Genomic DNA, 22417 nt, shown 5'->3' on the forward strand with positions numbered 1-22417 from the left:
TGCTGTTTTCTATTTTATTTTTTAGAAACGTTTTAATGAAGGTATGAATCTCTTGAATCAGTTCAAAAATGGATCTTTGCCTCTGTGACTAATGTGCAGGTATGTTTGGGGACCATTAAAAGTTAATTTGGAAACCCTCACTGTGTCATGTTTGCTACACTTTTTTCAGTAAGCATCTAGGAGAACAATTTTTGATTCACCAAAGAACATTTCAGTGAACAGTTTTGAAAATAAAATTTTTTTCCATAGTGTGAAGACCATTTTAATAATATAAAGAACCTTTTTCCATTATATAAACCTGTAGTGGAATGGATACCATTAATATATTCGACAAATAGATTCCATTGATGTTCAAAGTTCTTCATGGAACCACAGATGTCTATAAAGAGCCTTTTTAAAGCTTAGCTAACGGATATGTGGGCAGAGGAACAAGCATCAGCCACTCAAATTTCAATCAAAATTCACATGTGTTGTGTAAAGAACTTCAGTTTTCTTGGTAACTTTAGTTACACAACAAAAGCAAAGTGAGGATGAAATACTTGTAAACATTTCCCTCTTTTGCATGTTTCTCTGTTTTTCACAATAGCTTTGGGAGGCACAGAAGATTAAACAGGTGAGTGTGAACAGCGTTGAAAGCCTTTTACAGGTTGCTATGATGAAAGAACCTGCTCGAATCACTCAACATCTACGTGCGCAGTGTGTCGCACTCACAAGCTGTAGTTCTGTATAGCGGTGTAATGAGAGGAGAATTACAGCTAACCTCAGCATGATAATTCTCCCATCAGCTCGCTCTCACCTCTTATTCTCTCTCGTTTCCTCCTCTTCATCCTGTCTGCTGTCTGTGGATTCATTATGTCCTCAGGCCACCATCCATCCAGACACAGGAGAGAAGATCCCCATGCCCTTTCGCATGTCAGGTAAGGGTGTGAGTGTGTTTTCAGTGTGTATGTGTGTGTGTCATGGGTGGTAGGCAGTTTTCTGCTTGTTACCAGCTCTGGAGACTGGAGTTTGGTGGTAGGGGGTCTCTCTGGACCGATCTGTTGGCAAAGGTCACACTCAGCTGGGCTCTGATTAAACCCTCTCCCTCCTGCTGTCTGGAAGTGTTGTTGGGCCACTCAGAAATAGGAGTATTTTAGTCTTCTGTTAACACCACTATTTAAAGAGAGAACAGATTGGGAGAGACCTGCCTGACAATAATGATGGCTACCTCTGAACCATGCTATCTTTTATGAGTAATGAGGATTTTATTAATGCATTAAAGGTCAGTAATAAAGTCATAATGTCAAATGAGAGTCTATAATCCTGATCATTAAACCAAACATGACATGAAATGTACTTCTGTGACCTGATTCAGCCTATTCTCCATTATTGGATCAAGGGTTCATCATCTTCTTCATTTTCTTTGTGTTGGCGTGTTTCTCCTTTTCTTTTCAGATTCTGTGCCCTTTGGTACTCCAGTGGTTGGTCATTTTGAAAAGATATTCAACTTTTCCTTCTTGTCCAGGCCTACGAATGTAAACTTCAAAAAATCACTTCTTATAAATTACTCCTCCATTTATAGGTTGTGGGCCTTCTTTTACCCAATCAGACATTTGCTTCCACCATCTTCTGGCAGGTATGTGTTTTTCTGGTCTTTACAGATAAAATATCAGTCTAAGCTCTGTTTACTATGAACTCGGTCTCACTGTCTTTCTCCCAGTGGCAGAGCCAGAGCAATAACGCCTGTGTCAACTACTGCAACCGTAATGCAACTCAGATGTGGTATATAAGCATTGTCATTTTGACCGGTACATATGGTGATGGCATGGCATATTTCATGTTCACATATAATGTAAAATTATCATTAAAAAGTAATGAAAAGAAAAATAGAGCCTTGCAGGGATGATGCATTTTTGTAGGCCAACACAGAAGTTAACATCACCCTGGTTCCCTCGACAAAAACCCAACAGATTTTTTCCACTGGCTTTTACATTTTGCAGAAAATATGCTCTGATCAACAAAAGATTATTTAATGTTGACTAATACTTTAACTCATGTTAAAAAATAAGACTTGATTGTAAAGTGTTACCTTTTTTTGTAAGATGTTATGCATGCTTTATAATGAATAAGACTGCACATATAATGCATTATATATACAGGCATCATAGAAAGTGTTGTTAAATATATCATATGAATTTATTTTACCAAATTATTATTATTATTATTTATTTTTTGCAGCCCACACCAATGTCAAAGTTTTTCCAGGGTTACCTTGGTGCAGTCAGCAGTGCCGTTACTATTGCAGTGAGTTCACATGCATACAAAAAACTGTATTATGTAATTTGATGTGTAGAAAGAATTCTCTTTTAATCATTTAATTTTGGAATTGCCATTTCACGCTAACAGAGAAAAATATTATTCATGACTTTTCTAGTATTCTATGAATTTAAATTTAATAAGTGAACTGATGGAGGCTGATAGCATCAAATGAGAGCCCTTTGCTGTATTTCACATTGCTGAATTGCATATTCTTCTAGTCACGCCCCCTGTGTCCTCTAGAGCCAATTAGCTGCCCTGCTGGGTGGCAGTTTGATGCCCAGGGGCATGACAAGCAGAACCATGGTGACGACAACTACAAATGGCCCCATGCCTGTGAGAAATATGGGAGGGGGGCACTAATTAAAACTACAATCCCTCTGAAGACCCCTGCTGGGAAGGGGAGGGCTGTGAATGGGTTTGGTTCTCAGATGTTTGTTAGACGGCCTTTAACTGGAGCTCATAGAGATGACCAGAGGCTCACAAGGCAAGACTAGAAACAACTTAGCCTGTCATGACCTGTCATGAAGCCCACTGGGAGTTATGTGTTTTTAAGGTCACTATGAAAACAAATGTGTATTGTAACCATTATGTTTTTGACTTCATGGGTTATATTTATTATATTAGATCAGTTTAATATTTCATTTTTACTAGGCTAGCGATCAGATTTCATTTGAGATTAATTTCAGGACAGATCTTATAAACATGGAACTGTCATGCTCTATGACTATGTGAGATGTCACTCTCTGGACAGATGGGTGTAATATAAAGTCAGATCTGTGGCACAGTGGGAAATGTGAATGCTCCACACATGTAAATTTGTCGCGCTATTTTAATATATTTGAAAATGTCATTTATATAGCTGAATTTTCAGTAGCCTTTACTCCAGTCTTCATTATGTGACAGTGAAGCACATGATACTTCTTACAAAAACATTAAAACATTTTACAGACTCCAAACTTTTTATGTATTATTTATATATATATTATTTTTATCCACTTATTTTATGTATATATATATATATATATATATATATATATATATATATATATATAAATACATTTTTATCAGTGTTGAAAACAGTTATGCTGGTTAATATTTGTATGGAAACAGTGATACATTTGTTTTGTGGCAGCTGATAAATTTTTAATGTTAAGCATTTATTTGAAATAGAAATCTTTTGTAACATTATAAATGTTTTTACTGTCCCTTTTGATAGTTGCATGTCCTTTCTGAATAGAATAAAAATATGAATTTCTTTAAAAGAAAAAATATTATTGACATCAACCTTTTGAACAGTGTGTGCGTGTATAAATGTTTATTTTGAAAACTTTTATTTTATTTTATTTTAAGTAAATAGTGAAATTAAATGTAATTGTATGTTTACACAGGTGGGGCTGAATCTTCTTATTAAAAGAGCTGAGCATTTCAGTCCAGCTATAAGAATCCTGGTCCAGAGGTTCATCCCGTTACCTGCCGTTGGTATGTGCATGTGTGCAACAGCAGGTTTATGTATGTGTTGATTTCCTGGCATGCACTTCTTAATCTGCCCTGTTGTGTTTATGACAGAAATCAAGCATCCTGTCATGCGGTCTTGCTAAATTGCTGATTATTAAAGCATAAAACGATTGAGTAATGCACAAAATTAATTAATGCATACAGTTTTCAGTCAGCTCTTTTGCTGTCTTTTGTATTTGTAAATGAGCATTTGTTCAGACTTTCATTAAACTGCAAGCGTTTGTTTATTGTTATGTATTAACATGTTGTGTTTTGACTGATCCTGTTGTCAGAGGGAGCTGCTGCTGAAATATTATCTCAGTGTTCCATTAGCGTTCTGAGGCTCAAACAGGTCCAGAGGGGCTGAGGGAGACTGTCCCACAATGCCTTGGGAATGCTTGGCTGTAATTAAATTGTTTTCTTTCCCCTCCCCTTTAATTAAATCAGCAGGTTCCCCCTCACCTCTCTGGGCTGGGGTAACGGGACCTTGTTAGCTCTCGGCTGCCACTCTCTAATTGGTTAATTAGGCCTAAAGTGCTCTCATTGTTAACACTGAGTTCCCTGTCTCCAGGCTGCCATGTTATTGTTGTTGTTGTTTTAGTGTTTTAGTTATAAAAGGCAGTTAAAAGCAGCTAATGGAACGCAGTGGAGACAAAGTGTTCGAAATTTGCCTTTGATTTTATTTCGGATTAGCATTTATATACATTTTAAGTCAAATTCAAATTTAAACTCAAAAGGACATCTTGAATTTAGAACCTTTATAAAGATATTTAAAGATTTTGTTTAAGATCGGACGACCTAAACCAGGATGACCTCCTTCATATAAAATTTAGTATGTGTTTGTTTGTTTCTTTGTTCTCCATTTTTGATTCTGTGTGTGTGTGTGTGTGTTTAATTGGCCTGGGTCTGAACCCCTCAGAGGTGAATAGCTGTTTACTCAGCCAATTAACTCAGCCCCACAACACTACAGCACTGAACACTGATAACTCACAACACACGGCCTGTAAATTAAAAATGCTTCAGGCTCTCTTTATTTCTCTCTCTCACACACACCCACACTAATCTCACCACATGCCACAGATGATAATGCCAGGAAGTAAATCATTATTCTAATCATTTTTCTGCTTGTAATTGACGTGTGCACTTTGACATGACCATATGAAACTATTTGTTTTATATCCAGTTAACCCCTCTTAGCGCCAACATTCCAGATCAAGAATGGTTTCCAGTGTTGATTGCTTTTAATGTAATATTCACAGGCGGTGACTCTCTGACAGATTATTACTATTGTATTCTGTTCGTTCTGTAGTATTTTTATTATATATAACATGGGAGATGTGAAAGATGTGTCACCCACCATCTAGCAAACTGTCTATAGTATTTGTGATGTGACCACATATTTAGAAGTGATACAGATTTTTAATGCTAAAAACTGTTTGCATGTCGAGGTACAACCATTTTTATTTTCAGAAAATGTATATATAATTATGTATGTATGTAGGATGTGTGTATGTGAGAGAGAGAGAGATTGTAATCTGCTTGCATGTGCATTTTACTATTCTCATGATTCTCTCTTACTGGATACAAATAAGGAAACGTTGGGAATCAGATGGAATTTTTTTGTGATTGTCTTGTTTTCTAACTGCAGCTCTCCCTTCATTTAGCAAGTGCCAACGTGTGTAATGTTTTGCTGATGTGCCACACTGAGCTGTCAGAGGGCATCAGCGTACTGGACGACAAAGGCAATGTGGTGGGCACCTCAAATATTGCTGCCAGGCATGTGAGTATGTGGATCCAATTCCATGTGTAAGGTGAAAGGTTACTGTCAGCTTTTGTGCAGTCCTATTGTGAGTTCTGATCTGATAAATGTCTTTGTGTTCAGGCTCTGATGGAGACATCCCTGACACGTGTCGTGCTGCCCATGCCTGTTCTCTTGCTGCCATCTTTAATAATGGCTACGCTGGAGAGGTCAGAGGATTTCTGTGAATTTGACATTTCAGACTTGAGTTATTTTTACAGCACCATCACACAGTTTACCGAAGAAATCACACACCCATATGCACCATATGTCCTGGTATATTAGTATTTTACTTTGATGTGATCACAACTTTTTGTATGTGTTTAAAGGAATAGTTCACCCAAAAGTAGTTCAGTTCAGTTCAAGATTTTTTTCTTTGAAAGAAATTAATACTTTTGTATTCAGCAAGGAAGCATTAAATGGATCAAAAGTGGCAGTAAAGACATTTGACAAAGAATTTGATCATTTCTGAAGGATCATATGACACTGAAAACTGGAGCGATGGCTGCTGAAAATTCAGCTATACAATCACAGGAATAAATGTCCTTTTATAATATATATATATATATATATATATATATATATATATATATATATATATATATATATATATATATATATATATCACAATATTACTGCTTTTACTGTATTTATGATCAAATAAATGTAGCTTTCGTTCAAAAACATTAATTAATCTTACCAACCCCAAAATGTTTGCACGGTTTCCTTTTGTGGTTCACTGAGGAAAAGAAATGATACACATTTATTATGATGACAAAATGTATTTAAAATCTGTCTAGCCATCCTGTGTGGCATTGGAGTACAAAAGTCCACCTTAAAACCTGTTTTTCTTGCTTTTAAACTTTAGTTAAGAATGAAATTTTAGGAAAAACATTTTTTATGAACTTTCCAGTCTTTTTCACATTCCATTCCTTTTATAAAATTCATCAGAATTCGATGGGTTTTATGATTGATAGACTATGTCGCAACCTCCTCAAATTCTTCCTGCTCTGATTCGCAGGTGTGTGCAGCTATGTGTGTGTGTAGGTGTGTGTCTGTGTGTGAGCGGGAGTAAATGGTGAGTTGTCCTCTGCTATGCTGCCTGTCAGCTCACCCTCACTGGCTCTCAATGGAGCAAGAACAGGGCTGCAGGAGGGTCACTGCTTTGAGGGTGGGGCTGAGGGCCAGGGCTATCCTTGATTAATTAGAGCGCTGAGAGGAATCTGTGTGATATATGTGTGGTGCTTAAACCTTTCAACTGTCACTCTAGCTGTGTCCAAAAACGAAGACAGCTGCTTTGCTGAACAGTCAGTGTTGGTGTTTTTGCATTAAAGTAGGAAAACAACAGTGTCACATGAAATAATCTACAGGAAATTTTAAGTAAATGTAATTTAAAAAAAAAATTATTTAAATTTAAGCTTTAGACATAACCAAGCAAATAAATATAACTACTGTGCTTATTTGCCGATAATTTTTAAAAATAATAATAATAAAAAAAATTGACATTTATGAACTTAATTACTTCTTACAGATGTTATTCTTATAGGGATTAACTGCCAACAAGTCATGTAGGGATTTGTACTGTATCAATATTTTCAAAAAAAAAATTTTTTTTGAATATAAAAAATTGGAAACACTTTACTTGAAGCATTGATATAGTGCATTATAAACATATTTTTTATGCATTAATTATGCCTTCAAATGTACCTTAAAATGCATTGCTTTATCTCATGAATAATTGTAAATATAATATTATAATACATTATAATACTTATCAATTCATTGTTGCATCTTTAGAAATTTGAATGCATTAAAGTACTTGACAAACTACCAATTTCAGATGTAACAAGGAAACTGCAAATATTATAATGCATTTTAATGTTGGTTACAATTAATTATCAAAATATATATTGCATTACCTTTAAAATGCATTATACATACAGGCTTCAGGTAAAGTGTTACCAAAAATTGTCTGATTAGGTTTAGAATCCCTTTTTACTCTATTTTTATATTTAGATTACTTTTGCCATCTAATGCCCACTTAAGGTTAATCTTCAAAAACACTTATAATTGTAATCTTAAGCAATTTTTAAGATTTTGTAAGCTAAATGTGTTTGTAGCATTTTAAATGGATTTCAGTTTTTTAGTGTTAATTTCTATATTATTTTTTTATAAAATTGTAATATCTGCCATTTACTAGTTATTGGTCATAACATGAAAGCAAATATTGTGCATCCCTAATACCATAGGATACGTTTCATTTAAAGGTGATGTTTACTATATGTCACTTCAGTTCAGCTTTGACCTCTTCATGGAACAGTGATGGATGTGTGTTGGTTTATTTAGAGCAGTTGATGGACATGATAAAAGGTCTTTAACATACTTTGATCCTTTCCCCCGTTCCATTTCTCTCCCAAACATACACATACACACACAGAGAGAGAGAGATTCTGGTAGCTAATTAAAGCTCATCATGCGTATGTGTTGATGAAGTCATCATTAGGCAGTAGCTGCCTTCATTAAAGCAGGACTGCTCTGGAGGACTCCTGCAGAGCACGCTATCCCACAACCCCCCACACGCACTGAGGCCAGGGAGGGAGGGGGAGGTGTCAGAGAGCAATCACGTACAGCAGTTCGAAAGTATCAGCAAGCACATATAATAATAAAAATGGCGGGAATGCTCCCGGTTTTGGTGCGTTCTGCCAATAATGCACAAATAATGTATTTTTGTGGCTGTTTGTACGTTAGGCTCCCTCTGCTGCAGAAGCACCCTCGTCTTGGGCTGCCTGTTCACAGCATGGTGTGTGTCTGTGCGTTCGGCCTAGCGCTGCCTGTTGCCATCAGCCTGTTCCCCCAAAAACAGTCAGGTGAGCACTCGCACATGCCTCCCTCCATCCGCTCGCACTCTCCCTCTCACTTTCCCTCCGTCCCTTCTCTTTGTCTGCCATGAAGACGGTTATGGTTTAAAATGGTGTTTATTAAGCTGTTCATCCATATGGTTACTGAACTGCAGACATATGTGCTGCCAACTACTTCTATTCCTCTCCCACCCCTCCCCTCCTCCTCTCCTCTCACTCTCTCGCTCCCTCTTTACACTTTTCCGAGGGTTCCAGACGAACGCTCCCAAAAAACTCCACTCCTGTCCCCCCCACCTTTTCACACCCCACAGGATGTCTGTTTCAGATTCTGCCTCACACACTCACACACTCATTGCCATCTGTTTCTGAGCAAAATATTGCAAGTTTTGGCCCTGGTTTGGATATTTACCAGTGCTCGCTGCTTCATTTTAGCTTTTTATGATGGCTGAAGTGTCAGTTTTGACTGTGAAAAATGCTCGAGGCTGGAAAGATATGGCACACTTTTAATTCTCATCTGATGAAACATTTGAAACATCTTAATGACTTAATGATTGCTGTGAGTGGTTATTTCACTGTAGCCAAAAGATCGGAATCTTAATGTCAGTATAAAAATAAAAAGACTCCGTAATCAAAACAGCAGAATCATATGCGATGAAATTTTGTTACAATCTTTTCCTGGCACTTCTATTACCACTAAGGGTAAATTAAATGAACCCAATAGTTAGAGGTAATAAAGTATTAACAAAGCTATAAATGCTGACCACATATATGGTTATTAGCGTGTATTTGCCTCTTGTGATATTTTGACCGCACCTGCTTTCTGTCTCTCAGATCCACGTGTCAGAGCTAGAGCCAGAGATCGCTGCTGCAACAGAGTGCAAGATCCTGACCTACAATAAGGGTCTTTAACCATTCAAAATGCAAAGCGTCATTAGAAATGTTGATTGCATCTCACTGGATTATTCCTGCTGTGTATGAATGTGAATCCTCTCTCAACCACACACAGAGACAGACTCACACCAGCGCTAATCATCCTTTTTCTATGTACTTGAACGTGGAGGTTGCAAATAGAGGATTTCAGGATATTTACAGCAGTGTTCTTTTGAATTTCCCTGTGACATACTTTACATTTACATAATTATCAGTCTTCCCATTCAAACATTTTTGTATTAACTGACTACAAATCACAAAAAATAAATGTTTACAAGGTAATTAGTGTAAAACAATAAATAAACCATCATATTTTTACACAGAATCCCTTTGTGTTATTTCCTAAAAAGTCATTTACAAACCCCAAATCATGCTCAAATTGAATAGGAATTAAATAATAATAATGAATTACCAGTAATTCCCATATGGAAAAGATGTATAGCTTATATATTCTATATAAGTTATGATCTCTATTACTTAAACCTTATTTGTTGCATTTCTGTAGACCTGTCATTATCATTATATTTTATTATGTATTATTATTTTATATTCATCCACTGTAATAATCTAAAGTGTGTGTATACAGAAACATTATTCTGCAACTGTTTTATATAGGTCAGTAATAACTGCCCTCACTCAGATTTTATCTACAATGATTTTTTCCCCCATTTTTTGACATTGGTTTCCTTTTTTATTTGCACACTGCAGAAAGCAGACACAAAAAAATATACACTAAAATCAAATGCTTTTCTATTTTGATTGGTTCAAGAAAATACACAGAAATCCTTATCATAGTTAATGAATGGTAACAATGTACACATTTGTGCAATTCCTGCTTTCTTCTTTTTCTATCCATTTGTTCTGGTGTTTTTAGATGATTGTATCTCTGCTTTTATTTGGATGTGTTTGAGTTCCTTTGGTTGGGCTGTAAAATGATTCCTGTAAACTTATATTTTATCGCTAGATCCATCGCTAGAATGAGGGAATAGACCTGTGGGTTTTTCTACCTGGTTGTCACGGGAACTGATCACAGTGGGCAGCAGTGAGGAGAGACATGACATGAAGCCGCATGTAGAATCATTAACCGTGCAGGACTGCCATACACAGTTGCACAACATGCACATGATCGCATTAATGAGGGTAAGATTAGTGCTTTTACTTTCCCTTTTGCCAGCTTTTGCTTTAATTTCAAAATCAAGAGAAAATTTGTTTTCAATTCTTTAATTTACATGAAAATGAGAATGGGTGTTCATGTGAGCATAAAACTATCCTATAAAGGCTAAACAATTGGTCAGTATGGACTAAAATCAGAACTATGAAACTGATCTGTCCTGTGACAGACGGGTCTGGCTCAACTATTCTCATATTCAGAGAAAACAGAAATTTGAAAATTCTGGAATTTTGTTCCAGTGTTGGTATAATTACTTGAAGTACATGCACTGCTCACTGTAATACACTTGTAATGACAGTCATATATTCAGTAATTTGTTACAAGATAAATGTTTCCAATGCAACTGATTCAGTATGCAACAAAAAAATTGCTGGTGATTTGATATAATAGTTTGTTAACTCAAAAGTCATTGAGGTACCTTTCAAAACAAGCAGCCAAGTATGTTCCACTAGAGCGCCACTCTACATCAACAAGCTTCTCTTTACCTACCATAGGTTCTCCATTACACCATTACATGCTTAAATGAAATTGCTTAAAATAAACTGCTGTAAAAAAAACCCTGCAGATGTGGTTGCAAGCATTTTATCATGAAAAATTTGGTGTAAGCAAGTTTTATTAATTGAACTTAAATTTACATTTTAAAAAAAGTATATTCAACTGAAATAATGTTAATGTACCAAATTACTAAAATCTGTATACCTTTACAATATACTGACAAATATCTTAAAAACGGGTAATTTTTAGCCACATAATGAATCAAAGTTCATCACAAGTAGCTTTTCCATATGCTAAGGTAAATATTAATGTATAGAAAGATGCACACCATAATGTTAACCCATATCAATAAAATAACAAATAATAATTTAACAGCATAAGATATAGCATATAAAACCCTAATGTACATAAATGATAAGACAAAACTCATATAGAGTTAAACAAACAGTTAATTTTCAATGAAAACCTATGAATGTGAAATGTCACAGAATTCTATTCTTTTTCACTGTAAATTATGAGATGACTTCATGTAACCATATTTTACTGTAAAATTTAATGAAGTCTCACATTAGCTCATATATAGTAAAGGTACTTGCCATTAAACAATTAACATGTTTTTATTGTCACATATTTAGTCTTTTATCATTCAAATTAAGATCATTTTCACTAAAACTGTGCAGCTACAGTTTGTACAGTCTCACAAAAAGAAATGCGCATTTGGAAAGTTCTTACTCTTTCACATGCATTAACAAACGCCCATCTATTTCTCAGTGTCTTTCCTTTTTCAGAGAGGAAAGAGTGCTCTTAGGGAATGCATGGAATGTGCAATGTAAAGCGACAGAGGATGTGATGTGTGCACCTGCACCCAGGATTGGATATCTGATAGCATCAAAACAAACTCACCAAAACAATCTTTTTCGCCTTCTGTCTCAATACGCTCTTGTCGTACTTGACAGTGATACTCAGGTGTCATCAATCTGTGCTTTTCACTCTCACAACCCTTGCTCACACTGCAGGCTCAGGGTCAAATGTTGAGATGAAAGGTCACCTTCATATAACACAGTCTTCCTCGGTTTCTTTTGACAGGAAGTTAGCATGGTGAGATGAGAGGAAATTGCTGGCTGTGTGTGTGTGTGTGCAAAAAAAAAGGGGTAAATTATTTTTCGTGTGAGCTGCTTGTCTCTGAGACATCTTTATTAATTATGGACATTTCTGATCATGTTTTGCTTGAAAATGAGATGAAGGAACACTATAAAGAAGCTAATGTGTAAATTGGCAAACATTCGCTTTAGTTTGTAACTCAAGGAGCTGTTACAGAGAAACCAGCATACATCAGCCTGTTTTTACCAGTCAGCCTACCAAATGACATCATGCAAATCACTCACACACGCGTGCACACACACATGCACACACTCATCCTGTTACACTCGAGCACTCTAACACCAATTCCTACACTCCTTTAGATACAGAGACCATTATTTACAGACACATACACCCTTGCCTCTATGCTGTGGGTACAGGGTGGTCAAGTTAAAACTGGCTGGTAAACTGATTCCTCACATCACTTAACCTTATTTCAATCTAGTAGCTGTAATTACCAAAAGCTGACACCAATTTCATCAGCATGTTTTAAAGCATTTGGAACAACTTCTTCTCTTTTTTTTTTTTGATGAATTTAGCAACATCATGTTGAAATTAATAAAAAATGTCCAGTTTAGTAACCGACTATACAAAGAAACAACAAAATAATCAGAATTAAAAATATTGACTTGTGAAAATTAACTTCATTGTTAGTTTTAAATATAATTTCTTCCAATAAAATAAAATAAAATAAAAAATAGCGAGAGAAAGACATCTTAAAGGTGATGCATGTCTCAAACACTGGATAATTCCAGCAGAGGTATGTTAAAAAACTATAGTGTTCAGTCCTGGTGGTAGATTAATTGCTGACCTGTTTAATTCATCCTTAATTCACAATCACCACATTCAAGTGGTCAGGTTCTCTACAGTTAGGTTTAGAATCTGAGATATCATGACTAATAACATTAAATAAATAGTGCTTTTCTTGGTCTTGTGTGTTCATTTGGGTAGGGTTTAGGTTGGTCTTAGGCGTCAGACATGACATCTATGTCCTCAGATCCAGCCTGTTTGGTGGCAATTCTCCAGCGGTTAATGTGGTGGTTTCCCTTCTTCTTCTGTGTGCACTCCGGGCCCTCTTCCTCCAGCTTCTGTCGCTTATACTTGGTCCTGCGGTTCTGGAACCACACTTTCACCTGAGGGGAGCAGAAGACCAGGACATCAGTGCCATGAAGGTTTTGGTGAGTATAGGCTATAAATAACTAGGTTGACAGTTTAAGCTGTTGGTCATTACCAATGGTAAAACAAGACATATTGTGATTACAGTTCAAACGCATTTGTGTTCTAATCGAACCATTTTAACGCCACAGATGACACGCGGTGCCTACAAGACATTCAGTTGATTCTGTTGCTTTTTTTAATCCATTTTACCCTTATTCCATTTTTGTTGCATATCAGAACCAACTTTGTTGCATATCAGAAGAGATCCAAACAAACACGATTAAGTTATACATTTTAAATTAATTCAAATACATTTACTAACAGATCTTGCAAAGATATAGTATATGAATTTAATGCATTTGATTGTTTTTTGTTTGTTTATTTTTTTTCTTTCAATAACGGTTTACATTTCACACATTTTAAAAGAGCAGTCTATGCATACCGCCATAAATATTCGCATTTAGGGAAACCAAGGATAGCCAAAAACAACCCCTCGGTAGTGGAAGAAGAAAAAAAACGATGATTTACCTTTATTTCTTATTTGATTTATTTCTGAAGCGATCTCCTGCGCGCTTCGCTTAACAAATTCACGAGATGCTGACTGAATCCTATATCAGTTTACACAAAACATATGCTTAGAAATTAATTATTAAAAAATTAAAAAATCACAAATAACCTATGTATTGGATAATATTTTTTCAAAATTATCTTTCTCTTGGGGTTGATATATAAAGCGCAGTTAATTCTATTATTGCTTTAGTTTTTTATATATAGGCCTATAGTTTACAAGATTTTGTAAGATTTTACACATTAAGTATGCTATGTTGCGATACTAGCCTATATTAAATCATGTCAGTTGACGCTTATTTAGCTGTATGGCATAATCACTTTGCCAGGGTTTGAATGAAATGTAAACACATATAAAATGTATTCTCTTCAATATGACAATCAGAAATAAAACGTTTTCAAACTGAGATTTACATCATTTGATCAGGGTGAATGGGTTTATTCTTACTTATCTGAGCAAAGCAAGCAGGCTAGAACTCATTCCTGGCCTAAAATAAAATGATATCACAGAGCGCAGTTAATAAGTCACACATGGCCAGCCAGCGTCCTTTCAGACTCGGATTTATTCTGCTATTGGCCCGATTCTGGATTTAGCAAGCAGCCCAAGTGTTGTTTACATTATCATGTAGGCCAACAGCAACAGCTTGTCAGTACAACATTAATCATTCAAAATAAAAAATGTCTCATTATTATAGTAGTCAGTTTCTTACTCGTTGCACAATTTTTTTTTTTTTATCAAACATTTAATCATAACTTTAAAAACATAGGCCTATTAAGCCTATTATTATTATTATTAGCTATTTGTCTGTTTTTTATTTAATTTGTTTTACTAACGTTTCCTGGTTTCACAGGAATTATTTTAACTAGTTATAGTCTGTTTTTTTTCTGTTATAAGCTGTGTGAAACAGTATACGAAGACCATTTTACTTTTGTGATTTTAAAATGATTAGCTAAAGAGATTTTCGATGTGCATGGGGAACACTGATTTTTTTTTTTTGTTGTTGTTGTGTTGCAGCACGAGTTTGCTAATGCTTACCTGAGTCTCGGACAGACTGAGGGTGTTAGCGAGCTGTTTCCGTTCGGCTCCGACCACATAATGGTTCTTCTCGAAGGCTCGCTCCAGGCGCAGCAGCTGAGAGGGCGAGAACGCGGTGCGGATCCGCTTCGGCTTCCTCGCGAAAGGTCCGTGTAGTAACAGCGTGTCCTGCGAGACGTCGTTCCCTGAAATAATAATAACAATAATAGTCAATAAAAGGCATGTTAATTAGTTTTTACAGTAGGCAGTTTAAACTGGATATAGACAGCACGGGACAGAAGAAAACTGTAGCCCGAGTAGGCATCACGTGAAAGGTCTCTTCGTTTAGCCTATAAATTTCAACAAATGTGAACACCAACTATCGACTTTAAAGTGTCGAAAATGTAGCTACCCTGATTTTATGACTATTTTAACTTATATAGCCTAACTGTTGAAATATTATTACAACTATATTTTATGCTTTATAATTGTAGAATATTTTAAAATAAACATAAACTGTATATCTTATGCCACTCCAGCTTGATATTGGCGCTTTTGTTGTTATAGCCTACATCTACACCCGTCTGAACTTGACAAGTAATTCTGTAAAAAAAAAAAAAAAAAAAAAAAAGGTATAAATGTTTGACTTTACGACTTTATAATAATATTTTAGGGATGTATTTTCAACTCACTGAAAAATGATGAAAAAAATTAACAGTTTCCTACAATATTTCTATATGAGTCTTCCATGGAAATTGCTATCAATTGACAAAATATTTGTCTATAAAATATTAAGTCCAAATAATATAAACATTCATTTAAATCAATAGCCACTTTCTTTGTGTTGTAGCCACTTTTTCTACTTTCTATCATTAATGGCCATGTAATTTGCCTAGTTTAACACCCATTACGCATAAGTAACCTTTAACTTGATGACTGACTATAAAACAAAAAATTACAGGGTCCGTCGATTTTAAATGTTCTCAATTACAAACGTTTAACAAAACAAAATCCTGCATTAATTATTATTAAGAATGACCTATACTTTTAATTATTAAGAATGGCCTATACTTTTAATTATTAAGAATGACCTATACTTTTAATTATTAAGAATGGCCTATACATAAACTTAGACTCTTCTTTAAAGGTCATTATCACTGTTAGCTAATTTATTTGCCTTTTTAGCCAATTAATAATATTTGACCTTTATAAGTTTGTTAAGTCTTTAGACAACAGCTACAACACCAGAAGAGAACTAATCATCCAATGAGCTTTGAAAATAAAATTGTGATAATGACGAGGTAACGAGTTCATCAGAGCAGTCTAGTCATCTGTCATTAGCTCCACCGTGATAAGAAGTCGATAGTGTGGCAATAATAATATTAGTAATAGCATAGTAATTAATTAAGAAGTAACTGTCAACTAATAAAATATGTTTTTTAAAATTTTAACGATTATCTAATATCTTCTAAAAATAGAGGTAATGTAATTTTACGTTATAAGAAAATAGCTCACGAACTGCATCAAGGCTGAATAAATTTGAATAACTGGTGGAAAGTCTGAATTCAATTACTGTTATCAGAACTGTTCTCCAATCCTGCTATTATAAGCTTATACGAACATAATGCATTCATTTTGGTAGGTATGACATTGTGCTTTTGTGCGTGGGAAGCCTAGTCTAAATCTGCGTGTCCCGCTTTAAGTATCGCCCCAGGGCAAGCTGTAAGCATAGATTTGTGGTTTTCATTTGCAGCGTTTTCTGCGTTACTTTCCAATGCGAACTCCAACTATCAGTGTTTTCCCGTTCTACAGTGGCAAGTAATCTGTAGCCGCAAGCGAGCATTTATGCAAGCAATATATGTCAGTTAAGTTCAGAGACACACGCGATGCCCTGTAATGCACAGCACGGGCTACTTTTACTTTACCTAAATGAAAATAATAAAATAAGCTATGCATATTTAAACGTAGGCTACATGTAGGCTACTTTTCCAGCAGCCTACATGTAGCCTACGTTTAAATATGCATAGCTTATTTTATTATTTTCATTTAGGTGAAAAGGGTTGTTTAATGCGCGGTGGATGCAAATATCCAGTTGCTTACCTTGAAACCGATGGCCAAAAAAGCTGTTCCTTAAGACCCACGGATAGAAATTCAGTGGTTCACGGTGCTGCGTGCCAAAGAAGTGCGGGTGCTGGAGGTGTGTGCTGCCGAGCTGCTGTGGGTGCATGCTGAGAGGTGCATGGTTTACAGTCTCCGAAAACACCAGTTCGGGGTTTGGGTAGAGCGCGCGGCCTGCGGGGCTTTGATACCCGTTAAGAAAACTGTCAGCAGGCGCCGTGTAGCTTAGGGCGGTAGGGCGAATGGGGTCTTCTGGTGTTAAGGGGCTTTCCTTAGCCACCAAAGACTCAATGGTAAAACAACGCTTTCCCGTTGCCGAGAACATTGTCCGTGACGGAGCCAGTCCAGTCCAGTCCAGCAGATGAGGCTCACCTTCGCGTCCTTTCACAACTCCTTCAGTGACCTCTGTCAGCAGCACTATTTTAGAAAAACATTGTAGAGAAGTCAGATATAAACTAACTATAAAACACCTTAATATTCCCTACTTTGGCCAGTTAGGATACTGTGTAATCCATCGATCCACGAGTGTCCATGAATCATAAAAGGAAAAGTGAGAATAAAAGCTCGAGACCCATCGATTTGGATTTGAGAGACTGCGCTCATTGGATGAAAGCCCTTGGCGCACAGAGCTCCGGCGGTGGGCGGGTCCTTCGTTCATTTGGGTCAGATAATGAACTCTATTAGTTTGATCATTCACTTCAATGGGGCTGCCTTCAACAGGTCAGTTACAGCTACGCTGTAGATATTCAAAAACCATTTTCCTTGTCACGCGTCCAACAGTATACGCAAGCCTTCAGGGTGTACCACAATCTGCGGTCTATTCCAGCCTTATATTCGTTAAGACAAAGAGGTTTGCTTTTTAACCTTTCATTCAAATGTCACGTTTCTTCAGCTATTCATAAATACAGCGACGATGGTGAGCCCTACTAACCTTAAATACGACAGTAATTGTAAAAACGTGAATGTTTTTGTTGCTTCGATTGCTTTGTTTTTTTGCGACAAAAAAACAAGAATATTTCCAAGAAAACAAAAATAGCCTAAAAGTTTTTTTTTTTTAATTGAATGAACCCACAGACCAACATCTCTGTCGTATTCAATTTGAAATCTTATGGTAGCATCTACAGAGTTAGGCAAGACCAAATTAGTTCAAGTATTTAATTTCATTTTCCATCCACCTTTTATAACGTGCAAAATTTGATGAGGAGTTTCAGAGCATAGCCTAATGAAATGTACACCGAGTACAACTAAATTCGTCAAAGCGATGACACTTCTTTCGTCTATACAAACCTATTACAGTCATCTTTTAGTTTTTAACCAGCTTGTTGATTATAACGAGGAGTCGCTGACCCGTTTCCGCAGTAACGTATTAACTTGTTTCACTGCGTGATTTCCAGAACTGCACATTGATAACATCTCATGGCAGGCCAGGCCGCCTGCACCTGTTTCCGATCACTCAGCCGGTCAGCGGACTGCCCACAAGACGGCATTATGAGGTCTACACGACTGAGCGGGTAAATTATTGAACATATTCCATCTCAGTGTTTGATAAGAGTTGTGCAGGCATTGCGAGGAGGGCTTCAAGCTATAGCTCACGACTGCCTCGCTATTAATTTACAGGCCGATGTATTATCTTGTGGGGCTGTTCAGCAACCGTTTTATGTTGTGTTTTTAAAGCTAATGATTAGACTAAATGTTTGACAGGCTCGTTAACTCCAGTGCGCATTAGAAAATCATTACAGAGTGCAGAACAACATGTTGAGCGTCAATTTTAGAAAGCAAAAACCCGTGAATGCGCACAGTCATGCTTTAATTAAATTATAATATTTATTTTTTATTTAAAACTATTTTTTATTAATTATAGTATTAATATTTATATATATATATATATATATATATATATATATATACATATATATACACACACATATATATATATACACACACATACACTAAAAGAATAAACTAGACGTCGTCTCGTTTATTATAACTCAAACCTTAGTTGTGCCAAGATCATAGATTCAGTAAATTGTTAAAAGCTCGTACTTTGTTTTCATTTGTAACACAAAATTGTGCTTACCATTATTCGAAAAAAATAAAATAAAATTAAATCATATAATATTTCTTTTATCAGCACATTGCATAGACAATAAGTAACAGTAGCTTCCAAATTGTTTGTGTAAATATTTTGTGTGTGTGCTTTTGCTTTTGCTATATTACTTTTGAATATTCCACAAAGTCTTCATCGCTGTATAGGCTACAGCTGCCTAAATATTAGCTAATCATTACTAATAATTATCTTACTAATAATTTTAAAACATATTGTTATTGCTTTTAAGTCAGACAGACCATTTGTTTATTTGAATCTTTAAATTATTTACAATTAAATTACACTTAATTAAAGTGTCCAGTACTTTTATTGTCCTTGGTATTTAGTATCTTGAAGTGACAGTGGATCTCTGCTGCAGAAGTTGTAATTTTTTTTTTCAGTTGTATGATGAGTAAGACATAAAACATGATTAAATTGGACAATATTAGTGTAACGACTTTTTACTGTACCATTAGTTGCAGAAATCTTCTCAGCATTTTAGACTATGCTCAGCCTTTCTGACAGAACTGTGTTCATGACATTGCATAAAATGAGCAGCAAATCATAATTTGCACTATGTCACACAAATTACATTTTATATTTCATATCTATATAATTCCTCATGAGGGTAAGGAATATGGAACATACTTGTCCATTCAGGCATTCTGAAAAAAAATAAAATAAAATAATGGATCTTATCTGTGCCATACATGGACCTAAGGGTGCAATGAAGTGACAGGGAAAGAGAGCGAGAGAGAGACTCCTCAATGTTTCCGTCTGCCACTCTTCTCTCTTGTTCCATAATTAAGTGCTCAAGGAATCTGTAATGAATGCTAATGGGGCAACCAGCCATCTGCACAAACAGAATTAAAAACTACCATGCTGAGAGAGAGAGAGAGAGAGAGAGAGAGAGAGATGGGAGGATGGGAGATAGATTTAAACCTTTCACCAAAAGGAATCATTTTAAAGGAGGATCGGCTGTAAGCAAACACGATCTCACTTTCTCTCTCCCATTCCCTGATTTGAAAACTGGGATTTCTTAAGTGAAGCAAGACACAGTCAGAGATTCAAAGAGCACATCCAAAAAAACAAGAGAACTTACCACTATGACACGCAAATATGGAACCCTTATGTAAGTGAGCTGTATTTGCAAAGTTTTTGGACAATGTGTTGAAGAGCTTGTTAATCATCCAAAACTACATTCATGGGTTGACTAAACTTAAAATATGTATTATATATTGGAACATCTGACCATTACACCAACAGAGACTTAAATTCTAAATACATGCTTTTGGTCCTCCCTTTCCATCTATAACAGCTTGAAAAAGTAAAAAAGGGCCTTCCCCAAACACCTTCCAATATTGGAAGCATTGTCCAAAATGTCTTGCTATGCTGAAGCATTAATATTTCCCTTCACTTAAAGTAATGGGCCCAACCCCTGAAAAACAGCCCCATCCCATAATCCCTCCTCTACCACACTTCACAGTTCACACATGCGCCAAACCCAGACTCTAAACTATTAAACTGCCAAGCAGAGAAGAGTAACTCCCCACAACAGGTTTCCACTGCTCCAGAGTCCATGGTTGCATGCTTTACAGAACTCCTTCTGATTCTAGACATTGTAAATTGTGATGTGAGGCTTGCATGCAGTTGCTCGGCCATGGAAACCCATTCCATAAGCTCCTGTCACACAGTTTTTTGCTGATATTAATGCCAGTGGAAGTTGAGACCTCTTCAGCTATGGAATCAGGAAAGGCATTGGCATCTTTTACACACCAGCCACCTCAGCGCTTACTGACTCTGCTTTGTGACTTTTAGTTACTGCTGTTCCTAAACGTTTTAATTTTCCAATAATACCACAGTTGACCATGGAATATCTAACTTGACTGAAATTTCACTAGACTTATTGCAAAGGTTTGCATCCCATCACATTACTGAGCTATTCATAACGATAATTTTTTCCCAAATATTTGTAAATGCAGACTGCATGGCTATAGGTGTTTGATTTTATAAAACTGTGCCAATGGATCTGATTGAAATGCATTTATTTAAATAAAAAATAATTGAAACACACAAATATGTATTTATTTAAATATAAATATGTACATTTAATATATACATTTAACAATATATAAATTAATTCAATTTATACACATATTTTTATATTAATATAAACTTTTTATATTTTAAATACATATACTCTATACATTTAAAAATAAATTATAATTTATATTTATATAGAATTTGTATATTTAAAAAACATATAAATATATTTTCATTTTTATTATATTTAAGTATATAATTTAAATATAAGCAATATATTATTAAAATATGAAGCTATGTTCTGCTAAATTCTCCAGACTCTCAGATTCATGTTGTCCCCCATATTTGTATAGCAAGGGACCCTGTTTAGACTTCTAGTTTTGACTGACCCAGAATCATTTTACTGTTAATTTTTACAAATTTAACATTACTTTCTAAATGAGCTTTAGAATCCAGTTTCCCTAATTCATTAAAATAGCCACTGTAGGAGATTCTGTTTCTCGCAGCAATCAGTCTGTCCTGCTGTCCGCTGCTGCCCTCTAGTGGCACAAAAATGTGTATTTGCATTAAACCGTTTTGTGGAGGTAGTCAGAACAAGGATAAATTATGGACATATGTTTTTTTAAATTAGTGCATGAAGACAAAAACGTTTTGTCTTTTGCCGTTATATACAGAAGAGCAAACAATGTATGGAAATATTATAATAATATAGCCTATATTTATAGTTTATTTGAACACCTACCCTTGTAAAATGGGCTACATCCCAATTTGGTATAGGCTACTAACATTAGTTTTCAATCTGCATTGTAAAGTATGCTATTTAATATGTAAGCATAAGTATATAATGTATTTACATTTGTATCTTTGTACACCACCTTTAACTGATTGGATAAGTCCACATTGAAAAATTACCAGCTAACTAAGTCTGCTTTAATAAAGCAGTAACAGTGGACTCTCTTCTCTTCTCATGCAGGAAGGACCATGCAAATGTCACAACTTCACTTGTTCGGTAAGGCATGCTTATTTTACAGTACACTGACCTGCAATCAGTTAGTAGATGTGTATCAGTTACTAGTTTTCTTGCTTTATTTAGCTTACCTCATTACTAATGCAAATTTTACTCCGCAAAAGTGGCACAGAAGTGCTTCTGAAGTTGCATTTAGATGTCTTTACCAAACTGTTTAAGGCTGCTCTATTGCTGCTCAAAAAATCAGTGTAAAAGTGCAATGCCATGCCTGCGAAGACC

At 35.6% G+C, this 22417-nt stretch overlaps 2 protein-coding genes across 3 annotated transcripts; one reads left to right on the plus strand and one right to left on the minus strand.

Annotated features, from left to right (window-relative positions):
- The first annotated feature begins 76 nt into the window (after positions 1 to 76).
- On the plus strand, positions 77 to 9500 carry LOC109079443 (sideroflexin-5-like). Of its 2 annotated transcripts, XM_019094594.2 has the most exons (12): positions 77 to 103; positions 587 to 613; positions 863 to 917; positions 1435 to 1460; positions 1562 to 1615; positions 1700 to 1774; positions 2218 to 2283; positions 3687 to 3777; positions 5457 to 5572; positions 5675 to 5760; positions 8339 to 8449; positions 9273 to 9500. In XM_019094594.2, exons 1-12 carry the CDS (start codon positions 92 to 94, stop codon positions 9355 to 9357), a joined length of 804 nt encoding a protein of 267 aa, XP_018950139.1. In that variant the 5' UTR covers positions 77 to 91; the 3' UTR covers positions 9358 to 9500. The 2 variants fall into 2 exon arrangements, with proteins under 2 accessions (XP_018950139.1, XP_018950138.1); XM_019094593.2 differs by lacking the exons at positions 77 to 103; positions 587 to 613 and having other exon boundaries at positions 8339 to 8447; positions 9271 to 9500.
- Positions 9501 to 11595: 2095 nt separating this feature from the next.
- LOC109079465 (homeobox protein EMX1-like) lies at positions 11596 to 17624 on the minus strand. Its single transcript, XM_019094615.2, has 3 exons — positions 17025 to 17624; positions 14946 to 15130; positions 11596 to 13317 (listed from the first exon to the last, which is right to left on the minus strand). The coding sequence occupies exons 1-3, from the start codon at positions 17365 to 17367 to the stop codon at positions 13150 to 13152; spliced, it is 696 nt and encodes a 231-aa protein (XP_018950160.1). The 5' UTR covers positions 17368 to 17624; the 3' UTR covers positions 11596 to 13149.
- Between the last annotated feature and the right edge of the window lie 4793 nt (positions 17625 to 22417).

The sequence above is a fragment of the Cyprinus carpio genome, chromosome A13, assembly GCF_018340385.1.
Source record: "Cyprinus carpio isolate SPL01 chromosome A13, ASM1834038v1, whole genome shotgun sequence".
NCBI lineage: Eukaryota > Metazoa > Chordata > Actinopteri > Cypriniformes > Cyprinidae > Cyprinus > Cyprinus carpio.

Coding starts and splice junctions, on each gene's coding strand:
- LOC109079465 (XM_019094615.2), bottom strand. CDS start 17,367: ATGTTCTCGGCAACGGGAAAGCGTTGTTTTACCATTGAGTCTTTGGTG. Junction 15,131..17,024: donor TTTTGGCCATCGGTTTCAAG/GTAAGCAACTGG, acceptor TTATTATTTCAG/GGAACGACGTCTCGCAGGAC. Junction 13,318..14,945: donor TCAGTCTGTCCGAGACTCAG/GTAAGCATTAGC, acceptor TGCTCCCCTCAG/GTGAAAGTGTGGTTCCAGAA.
- LOC109079443 (XM_019094594.2), top strand. Junction 918..1,434: donor CATGCCCTTTCGCATGTCAG/GTAAGGGTGTGA, acceptor TTTTCTTTTCAG/ATTCTGTGCCCTTTGGTACT. Junction 3,778..5,456: donor CATCCCGTTACCTGCCGTTG/GTATGTGCATGT, acceptor CCCTTCATTTAG/CAAGTGCCAACGTGTGTAAT.